Source organism: Anastrepha obliqua, chromosome 1 (genome assembly GCF_027943255.1).
Source record: "Anastrepha obliqua isolate idAnaObli1 chromosome 1, idAnaObli1_1.0, whole genome shotgun sequence".
In the NCBI taxonomy this organism is placed as follows: Eukaryota; Metazoa; Arthropoda; class Insecta; order Diptera; family Tephritidae; genus Anastrepha; species Anastrepha obliqua.
This window is the reverse complement of record NC_072892.1, coordinates 129,528,938-129,544,298: the sequence shown is the minus strand read 5'-3', so window position 1 is coordinate 129,544,298 and position 15,361 is coordinate 129,528,938. Positions and strand designations below refer to the sequence as shown.

Below are 15,361 nucleotides of genomic sequence, written 5' to 3'. Positions count from 1 at the left end.
TTCAAAGAGGTGCTAGTCTCTGCATAAGCTGGGATTGAGGACTATAGCAAACAGAGATATAAACATAAATTCAGATAGCCAATCGGCCCAGAAAGAACTAAACAGGAAGAATATGAGAAATCTTCTACATAGGGGTCCTAACAGGGTATTGTCTGATTGGTAGGCATGCTTGTCTGGGAGCACCCTATAACAACTATTGCAGATGCTGTAACGACATTGAAGAAGAAGATACTATAGAACACTTTCTATGGTGGTATCACAAAGGGCCTACAGCAGGCCTAGGTGTGTCAACCGACAGCCACTATACCTACCTACATACCGGGACAGGAACGATGCAAAAAAATTGTATCAGCAGGTCAAGCGTCTAACCGAAGGTTACAAACCCAGAGTATCTTCTTGTACAAATGAAAATGGAAATCTGATTAAATATACGAAGCTGATACTGAAATTATGGAAGGAACATTTCTCTAAATTACTGGCTGGTGGTAGTGTTAGCGAAATGAACCCGGTACCACCAGTTGAAGACGACGGAGTGGATATTCTCCCACCTAGCTAGATCTTGCCAGTGTCGCTATTCAGCGACTGAAGAACAATAATTCAGCCGAAGCAGATGGACTCCGCATCAGCTTATGAGTAAAATATGGCTAGGAGAAAGCATGCCAAATGATTGGAATATCAGTGTCCTTTGTCCTGTGTTGAAGAAATGTGACGCTACTATATGCGCCAACTACCGGGGGATCAGTCTTATCGCCCCCTCAGCTCACTGATTGGGCCTTATCAATGTAGTTTTAGACCTGGGAAGTCCACCATCGACCAAATCCCCACACCACGCGAAATTCTGGAAAAAACCCAGGAAAAAGATAACGACATAATCCATTACCTCTTTGTCGATCCTAAGGCTGCTTTCGATAACCCGATAAGGGATCGCCAATATGCCATAATGTCTGAGTTCAGTATTCCCGTAGAACTTATTCGACTTTGCAAAATGACATTGAGCAACACGTCCAGCTCTGTCAAGGTAAGAAAAAACCTCTTCGAAGCTTTTAATACCTCATGGAAGGCCTACTGCGGAGAGCCGCTGTTCATCGAAATGGCACTATTTTCACCAAATAGTGATGACATTGACATCATAAGGAACTGCAAGCAAGATGTTACCGCAGCATTTTCCGCTATCGAAGGAGAGTCAAATAGAGTGGGTCTAGCGTTTACCGAGGGTAAGGCAAAGTATATGCAGTCCACTAGAAAAGATACGAGCCGTTTTGGATCCAGCATTTCAGCGGACAACTATACCTTTGAAATCGTCAAAGAATTTATATATCTTGGCATCACCGTCACAACAACAAACGATATCAGCCTGGAGATAAACTGACGAATCACGCCAGCTAATAGGTGCTACTATCGTCTCAGTAAGTAAATGCGTAGCAGGGACCTCTCTCGCCCGGCAAAACTAGCACTCTACAAGGCGCTCATCTTGCCCGTGCTATTCTATGGCGCTGAAGCATGGGTCGTGTCGCAGACTGATGCAGCACCTCTTGGAGTATTCGAAAGAAATATTCTTCGGAAAATCTTCGGTCCTCTTCGTGTTGGCAATAACTACTACTGCCGAATTAACTACGAGCTGTATGAGCACTACGACGAGGTTGACATAGCGGAGCGCATCAATATTCAGCGGTTGCGCTAGCTGGGCCATGTCGAGCGTATAGACGCAGAAGCTCCAGCAAAGAAGGTGTTCAGATGACAAGTGAGAGGACAACGACGTAGGGGAAGACCATGCCTCCGATGGAAGGATCAAGTTGAGGAAGCCCTATCATCGCTTGGTGTAATAAATTTGGAGAAGGTGCGCGCAAAGCAGAGGAAGTTTAGTTATACTAAAAATAAGAAATATTCTTTTAAACGCACCTGAATAAGAAATCCGAAAACATTGAAGTGCTTAAAAAATAACCTTTTTTGCGTTCAATTGATAATTGGTAAGTTTTTTTTAACAAATCAAGTGCAAAATTATTTTAATAATATGATTTTTAACAAAATACCCAAGGGAAAATATCTTAATGACTCTGAAAAGGTTACAAAAAATTTACTCATAAATCTACTTATATCTATACTAATATTATAAAGAGGAAAACTTTGTTTGTTTGTTTGTTTGTTTGTAACGAATAGGCTCAAAAACTACTGGACCGATTTTAAAAATTCTTTCACCATTCGAAAACTACATTATTCAAGAGTAACATGGATTACATTTTATTTTGGAAAAAAATAGGGTTCCGTAAGATATTTGGATTTTTCGGACACAACCTGAGAAATATCTTATATATAAAATAAAGTCAACTTTTTGTGTGTGTTCGCTAACCGGCCGTGTCTGCACCGAATTAAACCAAACTTACACAGAATGCTAAGAAGGTATTGAAGATGGTTTCCGTATAGTTTGGATACCTATTGGTGGATAGGGCTCGAGATATAGGTAAAACGTGGACCCGGGTAACCTTCGGATGTGTATGTACAATATGGGTATCAAATGGAAGCTGTTGGTGAGTGCTTTAGTTCAGAGTATCTTTCATGCCGCTCCGTGACTAGGGTCTCGAGATAGAGACCAAAACGTGGACCCTAGAATGTGTTTGTACAATATGGATATCAAATGAAAGCTGTTGATAAGTGCTTTAATACGGGGTAATTTTCATACCTATTGATGACTAGGGTCTCGAAATATATGCCAAAACGTGGATCCGCCGTGTCTTTGAACCGAATTAAACCAAACTTACACACATTGTTAAGTAGGTATTGAAGATGATTTCCGTATAGTTTGAATACCTATTGGTAGATAGGGTCTCGAGATATAGGTCAAAACGTGGACCCGGGTAACCTTCGGACGTGTATGTGCAATATGGGTATCAAATTGGAGCTGTTGGTGAATGTCTTAGTACAGAGTATTTTTCATGCCGCTACGTGACTGGGGTCTCGAGATATAGGTCAAAACGTGGACCCGGCTAACCTTTGGTTGTGTATGTACAATATGGGTATCAAATGAAAGCTGTTGATAAGTGCTTTAATACGGGGTAATTTTCATACCTATTGATGACTAGGGTCTGGAAATATATGCCAAAACGTGGACCCGCCGTGTCTTTGCACCGGATTAAACCAAACTTATGCACATTGTTAAGTACGTATTGAAAATGGGTTTCGTAAAGTTTGATTGTAATTCGGAGCAGTGGCAACGGGTACAGCGTTCTTTTGAGCCAGCCATAATGTCGCTTACTTTTTTAACGCTTGGGGTGGAACTGAACTGTCAAATTGACAGTGTGAGTTACAATGTGTCAATATTTCTTTCTGATTTGGATGCCATAAGGAAAAAACGTAAGTGCAACATGTAAAAATTGTTTGTGAATTTTTTTGGAGTGGATTTTGGAACAGTGAATAATTTCTTACGAAATTTGAGAATTTAATGTGAAATCCGAATGAAATTATGTGTTCGTGGAAAACACAATTTTTTTTCGTTTTTTTTTTTTGAAAAATATAAATGGATAATGGTTAAAAAAGCTCCAATGCTTAATAAAACTTATAAATTGAAACGAAAAATTCATGGATGATCAGGAAAAAAGACGATTGTTTCTTAGTTATTCATATGCGTTGATTTGAAATTTAAAAACAATCTTCTTTTTTCCTGATTTTCAATTTATATTTTATATTTACTCAAAAACAAATAGAAAAACAAAAAATATTGTTTATGCCAAAGCGCTTGAATAAAGAATAAAGAAATAAATAATATGAAAACCATATTTTTTCTGTTCTAAACCATATCTATTCTATTTTAGTGTGCCCAGCGAAGGGGGCCGGGTTTGCTAGTGTACTTATAAACGTATTTAGTGCCTAAACATAAGCCACTTAGAAATACTTTATAATTTGTTTATTCTTTTGATAACCAAATATTATATGGGTATTTATTTCTTTTATAATGCTGATTGATTATTATAATTGTATATATACCCAATTTCTTATGTTGGTAGGACTGTAAGACACATATCCGTCACTATTTATTCGTTTTGAAGCGTTTGAAAGATGATGTACGCCACAAACGGCCGGAAATGTGGGCAAACAATTCTTGGATTTTGCATGATGATAACGAGCCATCGCATCGACCCCAAATTGTGCTGGATTATTTAACCAAAAACCAAGTAAATATCGTCGTGCAAAGCCCGCATTCACCTGATATGGCCCCGTGCGACTTCTTTTTGTTTCCCAAGTTATAACTTTAACTTTATAACTTCGTGGAAGGAGATTTCAGTCGATAGAGGAGATCAAAGATAATGCGACGAAGAAGCTCAAGGCCATCCCTTCGTCGGCCTACCAGGGGTGCATGGAGGACTGGGTTAAACGTTGGCACATGTGTGTTGCTTCAGACGGATCATATTTTGAAGCAGATAAAATAAATTTGCTGAAATTTAACTCTGTTTTGTTTTATTTAAACATTATCGATATGTACAGAGGTACCCGAAGTGTACCGAGACAGGAAACAAACGCTTAATGATAGAGTAAAAAAAGCAGCCACAGCACTCTATACATGCAAAGGAATTGTGGGTGCAAAATGGGGCCTAACCCCAAAAATGGTACACTGGCTATATACAGCAGAGGTACGGCTTATCATGACATATGGTGTCTTAGTCTGGTGGCCAACACTTGAGAAAAGAACAACAGTAAAACGCCTAGAAAGTATTCAAAGAGGTGCTAGTCTCTGCATAAGCTGGGATTGAGGACTATAGCAAACAGAGATATAAACATAAATTCAGATAGCCAATCGGCCCAGAAAGAACTAAACAGGAAGAATATGAGAAATCTTCTACATAGGGGTCCTAACAGGGTATTGTCTGATTGGTAGGCATGCTTGTCTGGGAGCACCCTATAACAACTATTGCAGATGCTGTAACGACATTGAAGAAGAAGATACTATAGAACACTTTCTATGGTGGTATCACAAAGGGCCTACAGCAGGCCTAGGTGTGTCAACCGACAACCACTATACCTACCTACATACCGGGACAGGAACGATGCAAAAAAATTGTATCAGCAGGTCAAGCGTCTAACCGAAGGTTACAAACCCAGAGTATCTTCTTGTACAAATGAAAATGGAAATCTGATTAAATATACGAAGCTGATACTGAAATTATGGAAGGAACATTTCTCTAAATTACTGGCTGGTGGTAGTGTTAGCGAAATGAACCCGGTACCACCAGTTGAAGACGACGGAGTGGATATTCTCCCACCTAGCTAGATCTTGCCAGTGTCGCTATTCAGCGACTGAAGAACAATAATTCAGCCGAAGCAGATGGACTCCGCATCAGCTTATGAGTAAAATATGGCTAGGAGAAAGCATGCCAAATGATTGGAATATCAGTGTCCTTTGTCCTGTGTTGAAGAAATGTGACGCTACTATATGCGCCAACTACCGGGGGATCAGTCTTATCGCCCCCTCAGCTCACTGATTGGGCCTTATCAATGTAGTTTTAGACCTGGGAAGTCCACCATCGACCAAATCCCCACACCACGCGAAATTCTGGAAAAAACCCAGGAAAAAGATAACGACATAATCCATTACCTCTTTGTCGATCCTAAGGCTGCTTTCGATAACCCGATAAGGGATCGCCAATATGCCATAATGTCTGAGTTCAGTATTCCCGTAGAACTTATTCGACTTTGCAAAATGACATTGAGCAACACGTCCAGCTCTGTCAAGGTAAGAAAAAACCTCTTCGAAGCTTTTAATACCTCATGGAAGGCCTACTGCGGAGAGCCGCTGTTCATCGAAATGGCACTATTTTCACCAAATAGTGATGACATTGACATCATAAGGAACTGCAAGCAAGATGTTACCGCAGCATTTTCCGCTATCGAAGGAGAGTCAAATAGAGTGGGTCTAGCGTTTACCGAGGGTAAGGCAAAGTATATGCAGTCCACTAGAAAAGATACGAGCCGTTTTGGATCCAGCATTTCAGCGGACAACTATACCTTTGAAATCGTCAAAGAATTTATATATCTTGGCATCACCGTCACAACAACAAACGATATCAGCCTGGAGATAAACTGACGAATCACGCCAGCTAATAGGTGCTACTATCGTCTCAGTAAGTAAATGCGTAGCAGGGACCTCTCTCGCCCGGCAAAACTAGCACTCTACAAGGCGCTCATCTTGCCCGTGCTATTCTATGGCCCTGAAGCATGGGTCGTGTCGCAGACTGATGCAGCACCTCTTGGAGTATTCGAAAGAAATATTCTTCGGAAAATCTTCGGTCCTCTTCGTGTTGGCAATAACTACTACTGCCGAATTAACTACGAGCTGTATGAGCACTACGACGAGGTTGACATAGCGGAGCGCATCAATATTCAGCGGTTGCGCTAGCTGGGCCATGTCGAGCGTATAGACGCAGAAGCTCCAGCAAAGAAGGTGTTCAGATGACAAGTGAGAGGACAACGACGTAGGGGAAGACCATGCCTCCGATGGAAGGATCAAGTTGAGGAAGCCCTATCATCGCTTGGTGTAATAAATTTGGAGAAGGTGCGCGCAAAGCAGAGGAAGTTTAGTTATACTAAAAATAAGAAATATTCTTTTAAACGCACCTGAATAAGAAATCCGAAAACATTGAAGTGCTTAAAAAATAACCTTTTTTGCGTTCAATTGATAATTGGTAAGTTTTTTTTAACAAATCAAGTGCAAAATTATTTTAATAATATGCTTTTTAACAAAATACCCAAGGGAAAATATCTTAATGACTCTGAAAAGGTTCAAATCAACATGTGCCATAAGGAGGGCTAATAAAATCGAGAGGTTGGACAAAGAATCGGAAGATCAGAGGCAATGGTGCGCTCTTTTTAAAAAGAGGTAAAACTTATGGCAAGAGAAAGCCTATGAAAGGCAATAAAAACTGACTAACCGCTAAATTAACCAAATTAAAAAGAAAGCCACAAAAAGTTTTTTTTTTAATTCGACCCAAATGAAAGAGAAGCTGGGTCTTCCAGTGACAACCAGGCACATCGTTCACATTTAACGCAACACAGACTTTGTCGGCAGCAGAATTATGGTGTGGACGGAATTTTCATCAAGAGGAAAAGCAAATATTTACTTTATGTCGATCACAACGAATTCTAAAATATATTGGACGTTGCTCTCATCTCATTTTTGGATGATAAAATGGATAAAGACAGCATTTTTCGCTTAAAAAGTGGCCTGCATGAAGTCCCGATTTGATACTAAAGCTTAAATTGGACGTTAAAGAAGCTTGGAAAAATTTGCAGCATACTTTGTTGCAAAATTTAGTGAAATCAATACCAAAACGGATCGTTTCAAAGATGTATGAGCAGGATGACATTGCATTCATTGCTGCAAAACGAACTACTTAGGTGGAAGAGATAATGAATATACGAAAAAGTAGGGTGATTCTATATTTGTTTATGTTTATACACAATCATTATCGGCTTTCGACTATAAGAAAAAATAAGAAATTATGTGATAGTTAAACATTTAACCTTAAGATACTGGAAAATTTAAAATGCTTTATAAATTCTTTCTAGGTTTGTTACGGTACAACTGCTGCTTTTTGCACTCACTCTGTACTCTTTATTATTGAGCATATGACCAAAAACTCGACCCATTTACATATACAGTTCCAAAGCCACCATATTCGCCCGCTTTAGATCCACTCCCCAGGCTTTGAAGAGAACGAAACAATAGTTATACGAGCACAAATACACTTATTTATTAGGTGTTTGAATCTCTTCTCTTCGTTATGGTGTGCGTCTTGAAATAGAGAGCCTGCCCCTTCTAAACGATAAATGATTTTTATGAGAAGTTTTTTGCGGCACTGGGTAAACCCAAGACTAAACGATAACGATAATCGACACATTGAAGGAAGATTATATGGGTGTTATATATTGCGCTTACTTCCTTTTTGGGTGTTTAACCGAGCTCCTCCTCCTACTTGTGGTGTCCGTCTTGATGCTGTTTCATAACTGGAAGGAACCTTATGTACAATAACATTGTATTTGGTTATCTTGATTTTGTGGCGAGTGATTATTACTCCCATTAGCGCTTATATGTATCGTTTTTATAGCATTGCACTTATCTACGCCACTGCATATTATTATTACAATACTTCTACACGGAAATTCGACCCACTGGTATATGATATTATAAAATGTTCGGCTGTAATTTTAAAATATTGGGACCGTGCGTCATGCTCGAATTTTCACAATCTTGCGTGTCGAGAGGTAAGTAAAGTATGAAAACACTAAAGGTTATATAATATAAAAACGAACTAATTTCCAATCGATAACATATATGTATGTGTGTGTGCGTTTATTAATTTATTTAGGTCAACGTAGCCTCAGGCAAAGGAAAATATTCGATATGGAAGTCATAAAGCTATAAAAGTAACGAAAAAGTGAAAGTGTAGAAGCAATATCTTTTCAACTGCTTGAAAATAATCAAAGAATTTGTAATTTGTAACAATACTGAGAAAAAAATGAAATTTTATTATATTATAACTAAAGGGAAGATATTCAAACCATATTTTCAAATCTATAGATTTACATTAGGTCTGTTCATGTAAAAATTACCCAGTAACTTGCCAGTAACTTAATTTCAGCGAATTCGCTGCAGAGAGAAAAATTTCAAGAAAAGTAATATACATGAACTCAAAGGACTATAAATATAAATAGCGTTCCCACGACAGTCGGTTCTACGTTACCGGAACGACCCGGATTTATATCTGACCAAGGAATGTCACTTCAGTATGCTGCTAAAACAACAACAACTATAAATATAGGGGACTGCCAGTAAATCTAACCTACAAATTATACAGAGAAGTCCATCTAAGATACTAAGAACAATCACAAACGCTGATTAGTACATAAGAAATTACGATATTCACCACGAACTTGGCATAGACACAGTCAATTAAACAGCTAAGCATATCTTGCGACTACTAGAGCACAAAACCCTAAAAATGAGACTAATACCGGAAAGGGAACTTCAACCAAGAAGACTTAAGGGCAAAACACCCACAGATCTTGCGCGTATTTTAATATAAATAGACTTTTAGAAATCCGTGTTACGTTAGGTAAGTAGATTTGGCAGCCACATCGCACATAGGAACAGCGATGCCACTTAGACCACGAAATGGGTCCGTTGTGAGCCGGAGGGGCTGGGCTTCATTTTCCCTTCCAGATTGAGCCATCCTGAGCTTTGGACAAAGCGCAAAAGTTTGTTGATACCTAAAGTGTATAGTTTTTCCACATTCATTAAGTAGGGCCCTAAATATAGATTCCTGCTTTTGGCTAGAGCCGGGCATGTGCAAAAAAACGTGTTGCATTGTTCCCAACTCCTCCTCATTCCTGCAGCTACGACAGAAATCGTACATGTAAACGCCTATCTCCTTAGGTGATTTCCTATAAGACAATGTCCTGTGCCTGTGAGGGCCCCTAATTTCAAGTCTACTCAATTTTATAATGTTCTTGTATAGACGTAAATTTAACTTGACCATATTTGCCTAGCAATTTCACAGATATTGGCACTAATCCATCTTTGATATACAGATTTGATTATCGCGTCCATAACAAGAAGCTTACAAGTTGCTAGTGTAACCCCGATAAAATTATTTATGTGCGGCATACAGGTAACTTCTCTTCAAGTTGGTCAGCTCTACAGTTCCCTGGTATATCTCTGTAGCCTGGAACCCAGCATAAAATAAAACGAGAGATTAGCGACGATGTAAGAAACTCCTTGATGTTATTGATTATGATTATGATTCATCTAGAGTCCGTTGGTCAGTTTGGCTGTCTTGTAGAATTCAGATATCTTTTGATGATAATCTGTTTATCTCTAACCATCTTAAACCTTCACAGTGATCCGGTAGTTTAAAGGCTCACTGATAAAAAGCTTTTCGCAATATAATCCTGATCCTACACCGGTATCCACTTTAGATCCATCCGTGTAGATCTTAACTGGTGTGTGGGGTGAGAGATCTTCTTCAAGCCATTCCATGTTACGTTGGAAAAATTGTAGCTAATTACCATTAAATTCAATAATGCTTACTTGCAAGGGAAAGGTACATTTTAATTCCAACCCCCCACATCAATTAAAAAAATTAAATTAATAATTTTAAATTAAATTAAAAAAATTGGAAAAAACCTTTATTAAAAAATTCGATAAACTATTATTTACTTTAAAGTTCCCTTTGACACTTTTCGTTTTCTCAGGTGGCAAACAAAGATGAATTCCGAAACTATGGCATGAGTGAAGTAAAAATTCACTTACTACTGCGTGAACCCTGCGCGAAAGAATCGAGACATTCGAAAATTTATGGCATTCTCCACATTAATGGGCCTATGTGTTTTCCGCTATTGTTCACTTCATTTATTTAAAACCAGTCATTGGAAATATAAAATAGGAAGCCATAAAATTATATGAAGAATGTCTACAAATTTCACTAGCTTGGCTGACAGAAGTAGGGAGCAGCAACAACTGAAATAAATTACTACGTTCTTGTAAGCAAATTCGTATTGCCAAGGCAGCATTTCTTTTACTAGACAGCCAAGTGTGTGATCCAAATCATTGCCTGCGGGCTACCCGCACATTTATTACAATTTGCGTAATCATATAGCCCAATATAAAAATACGGATTCTTGGCGCTCCTTTTTTATGAATGGACAGGAATGTATGTATGGTAATTCATATGTATGTATGGTAATTCATATGTATGTATGTATGGGAGCGTGTGTATGTAAGTAAGCACATACATTTGTATGTATAACTTGGCGCATATATTCCAGACGTACATACATATGTAGACTGCGCTTGCCCTACATTTTTTTTGTTCGATGCGATTTTTTTTGTTTTTAATGCATAACGCTTAGGTTTATTCCCGTGTGGCAGAAAGAACTTTGGAGTTGCCATTGACACTGCGATAACATTTCATAATCTATTTATTCGAAAGGCTCACACCGCACCAAGCCACACATAACTTACTCGACTAGAACGTGCGTCATTTTAAGGATATACGATCGTACATATGTGTGCATATAAGTGGATGTAAATCAATCAGAATACAAGTTATTCTATCATTCATTTCATTTATGTATACATTTGTGCGCATATGTTCAATTGAAGACTTTGCATTGTATTGCTCTAACAGTAGCAACGCCGACAACTTCACGGCACATATCAATATGTGGGTGCAACCAACAGCACACAACACATCCCTCGTCCTTGGTGTCTGTCAAGGATGCGCGCAATTAAAGTCAAGGATATAATACATACATGAAAAAGTTAGTTGAAGCAACTGCAACAAATGCTTACCTCAATGTTGCCCATCGTTTGGAAGGCCGTGAATACGAACATAAAGCCGAAGCCCAATATAATGACATTGACGAACTTCAAATCCATGTTTCAGCTAATGTGTTGTGCGTATGGTAAAATACAAATTCAATTTAAATGCAAAATAATTGTGTAGGACGTCAATTTCAGCACTTCAGCACAGTCCGAAACGTTTAATATTGTACTTGTGTAGGTCGGTTATTTAGTGTGGGCGGTTATGGTGGTGGTGGGTCGGTTACAAATTGTATGCCCGACGATATCAGCTACGCAGACACACGTATGTATATCCACTAGAAACAGCCTACACTTCCGCAATCGCACGTCCTCGCTCGTCCGTAAACCGTAAATCCGTTTCAATGTGAAGGTAAAATGTTCACAACCGATTTTTTAGCGTAAATTACAGATAGTTAGATATACGAAAAAAGTATATTTCAAATTGAATTTGATGCTACCACGTCAGTTTATTTTTTTGCACTGCATCACACTTATTTACGTTTCTAAAATTCAACGTCAAGCAGATTAAATCTCGACGAACGGCGCAAAAAGAAAACACGAAGCATTTTTTAAAGCTGCACCATAAGATTCAGTAACCGTAGCAATGTGGTTGGGTTGGTTATTTGTGTGTGGGTGGTGATTGCGACTTCCCATCGACTATTAGCTAATGCCAATGTTTGACGGAAGTTTTTTACCTTAGACTGCTTTTCACTTTTCTTGAAGTTTATACACACTTTTTGTATGTAATGTAGTAAAATTATACAAAGTCACTTATTTAATTAATAATTAAGCAATATTTAAAAAGAAAGGCAGGTTAGATAGCGTCCAAGTGTAAACTAAAATGCAAAGCTTATGAAGTTGGTGAATGAGCATCTACCAGCGAGACTGCACATAAAGTTAACTGAACCGACGTTTCGGACAAAGAACGACGCAATGCAAACACGACTCTTGTGATGTTGTCAGTAGGCAAAAGCGAAATGAGAACTGGAGTCTGAAGCTCCAATTCTATTATACTATATAGCAGCCCCAAACGCAAAGAGCGCGACCATACACAACCCCACAAAGTATTGCACACAGAAGAGCGATTGCGCGCTGGCACCTTGCTTTTCATAGATAACAATTTGGTTGCTCGGAGAGGGATACGGACGCGCAAACCCTTTGATACAGAGAACCTTTATTGCATATTTATATTGTATATGTATTATTATGCTAAACGTTCTCTAGCTAATGTTTTTGGAGATTTGTATAACAACAGAAATACCGACGAATATATGTCAATAGCATACGAGCAAAAAGTAAATAGAAAACTGGCAAAAACGTACAGAAAAAATTAACCAGACACTTCCTAAATTAATGTTGCCAGCCTGCGTTTTGAGAAAGAGTATAGAATTTCATATATAATTCAAAAGCATATGACGACAACAAAGTCAGTTAAAAATTAATGCTTTACATAAATGGTATTTCAAAATACGCACCTGGATGTTGTTTTAAAATAATTAAAAATAAAATTAAAAATAGAATTATTATTATTTACTAACAAATTAATTAATTAAAACAGCCGAAAGCCTCCGATGCTGCACTACTTTTAGTTTGTATAATAATTTTATTGTTATGTAAACCTTTATAAAATAAAATAAAAAAAATATGGAACGAACATTAACTGCCAAGGCTGCTGCCAGCTCTGCAAAAATTATGTAAAAACAGTTGGTCCTAGGTAGGCAAGTAGGTGAAATGAGTGTCAGTCTGGCACTCATCAAGTAGCACTAAAGCGCCGTTTTGATACCAATACAGCCAGCCAGAGCTGTTTATATAATGCAGAAGATTGATGGGATTTAGGTTGGCGCACTGCCCCAGGCTGTCGAAGAAAGGAGCACCCAGTGATCTTAAGCGTCTAGCTGCCAAACCAGGACATTGACAGTGAAAATGTTCTACAGCCTCCTTCTCTGAAAGGTCCCCACAGCTTCTGCAATGGCGGCTAAATTGTAACCCTAGCTTATCCATGTGTGTGACCAGTAAACACAACTAGGAGTTTGGAAATTGAATGGCGAGGAGTCTAAAAGACTTTCTGAGTGCTCCGTATATTGTACTGGAACCAAAGGGTTTTCGAAATAGCATATGAAGAAATGGAGCTCCATCTTTTCTGCGCTCTTCTGAAAAATAATTTGTGCAGTTCCCCTTTAACAACTGTCAGGGGGATGCCGATGACTGGGTAGGAGGTCTCTGAGGCCAATTCAGTCCGCTTCCTGGCATGCTCATCAGCAATTTCAATTCCCTCTATGTTCCTATGTCCTGGAGCCCAGATCAGAGAAATGTTACCTGCACACCCAAGAGATTTGATCTCCTCCTTATAGGAGTTTACCACTTTCATTTTGCAACATGGTGTTCTCTGAGCCTTGATCGTGGATTGACTATGGGAGAAAATGTTAATAGCTCACCCGCTCCCGCGTTTCCGCGTTCCCTAAGCATTTTGCATGCCTACAGGATCGCAAAGACTGCTGCTTGAAAATCACTAGCAGCATTCGGCAGTTTAAATGAGATAGATAAATTGGCAGATTTAAAGCTGGTCCTACTGTTTTGTAATGCAGTAAAAGATATGTTTGTGTTTACATACTAAAAACTAAATATGGGAAATGAATAATTAAATTAAATTCGGGCTCGGATATGCTCTATAAAGCTGCTGATAGCGATTATATTTTCGGATGCAGGGTTTTTTAATAGTTCAATCCAGTTCTTCCTAAAGTAATGATTTCTGGCCTTTACCAAAACGGAGCAATCTTGAAATATGCGGTTTACGGAGAGAGCTCCTCCGCAGTGTACGCAGAATAGAGATGGCTCCTCGGCCAAAATGTGTTCGTGCTTGTCAATAGAGTGGCCAAGCCGTAGACGGGAGAAATGTTTTATCTGTGTTTTCCATACGCCGGCGGGGTATTGTGGGGATATATATTCTCGGTTTACGGTAGTGTATGGTAGTGGGTGTAATTTATTAGCCATTCTAAGAGTAGTTTCGTCTTGGTGTTGAGATATCGTCTAATTGCTGATTGCATAGCTCTCTTTTCAGAATCTTTTGTTACCGGTGCTGAGGAGGCTTTTTTGGCCACACTGTCTGCCATCTCGTTTCCGTGAACTCCGAAGTGACTTGGTTTGTTTTCAAATAAAACAATGAAAAAGTATCACTATTTTTTTTTTCAAAATACGTCTCTTAGCAATGATATGTGACCAATTACATCATTTAGATAAAAAACAGTCATAAAGCATTCTTGCCTTATAATTGAGAACGTCAAGATATCTATGTTGAAAGTTGTTCTGCAATACTTTGCGTTACAACAGCAATATTCTCAACAGAATATCCAGTTATTGGTCTGCTTGTCTCTTTCCTATCCTAGACAGAACCAGTTTCTTCACCTATCGACTCGTTCGGGCGATAATTTCCACCAAAGGAAATCACGAATTTTCTGATATGTCGCTTAAAGGTCCATTATTTCCGTAATAGGTTTCAATAATTTTAACACGTTGTTCTATCGTGCAAATCTGTACATATGTCTATTTGGCAAATGTCAAAGATGGCATAAAACCAAATACCGTCTAGGAATTATTCACTGATATCTAGTCAACACGTTTGAAAGACCCTTTATATATTTATATAGGATCAGTTTTTCAGTAAAGGGCTAATTATGGTTAATTTTTAAGCTAATAATAGTCTAGAAGGCACCCAAGGTTGCTCGAAAAAGAAGTTGAATGGCTCAAAGTTAGCTGGCGAACAACAATGTTGAAAGGGAGTATACGCCATTCAACAGATTTTCCAAACGATTCAACATGGCCTGAAAAGGAAGAGGAAATGTGGATTATGGATTAGAAAAATAGGTATTGGATGATGTGAATTGTGGCTATTGACAATTGAATAATTTGTACAAAAGTTGAAAAGGTTGAAGAAAGAATAAATCGCCAGCCTTATTTGGGGCAGACTTGTTTATTGCTTTCTGGAATATTTAAATAATTTTGAACTGCCTCTTG

At 38.5% G+C, this 15,361-nt stretch overlaps 1 protein-coding gene across 1 annotated transcript in view; it reads right to left on the bottom strand.

Annotated features, from left to right (window-relative positions):
* The window catches only part of LOC129236093 (UNC93-like protein MFSD11), a 59,375-nt gene extending 46,771 nt beyond the window's left edge, over positions 1-12,604 (bottom strand). The window contains exon 1 of the mRNA XM_054870297.1: positions 11,339-12,604. Coding sequence (XP_054726272.1) covers positions 11,339-11,425 — 87 coding nt within the window. The 5' untranslated portion in view covers positions 11,426-12,604. The remainder of the gene's footprint in view (positions 1-11,338) is intronic.
* Between the last annotated feature and the right edge of the window lie 2,757 nt (positions 12,605-15,361).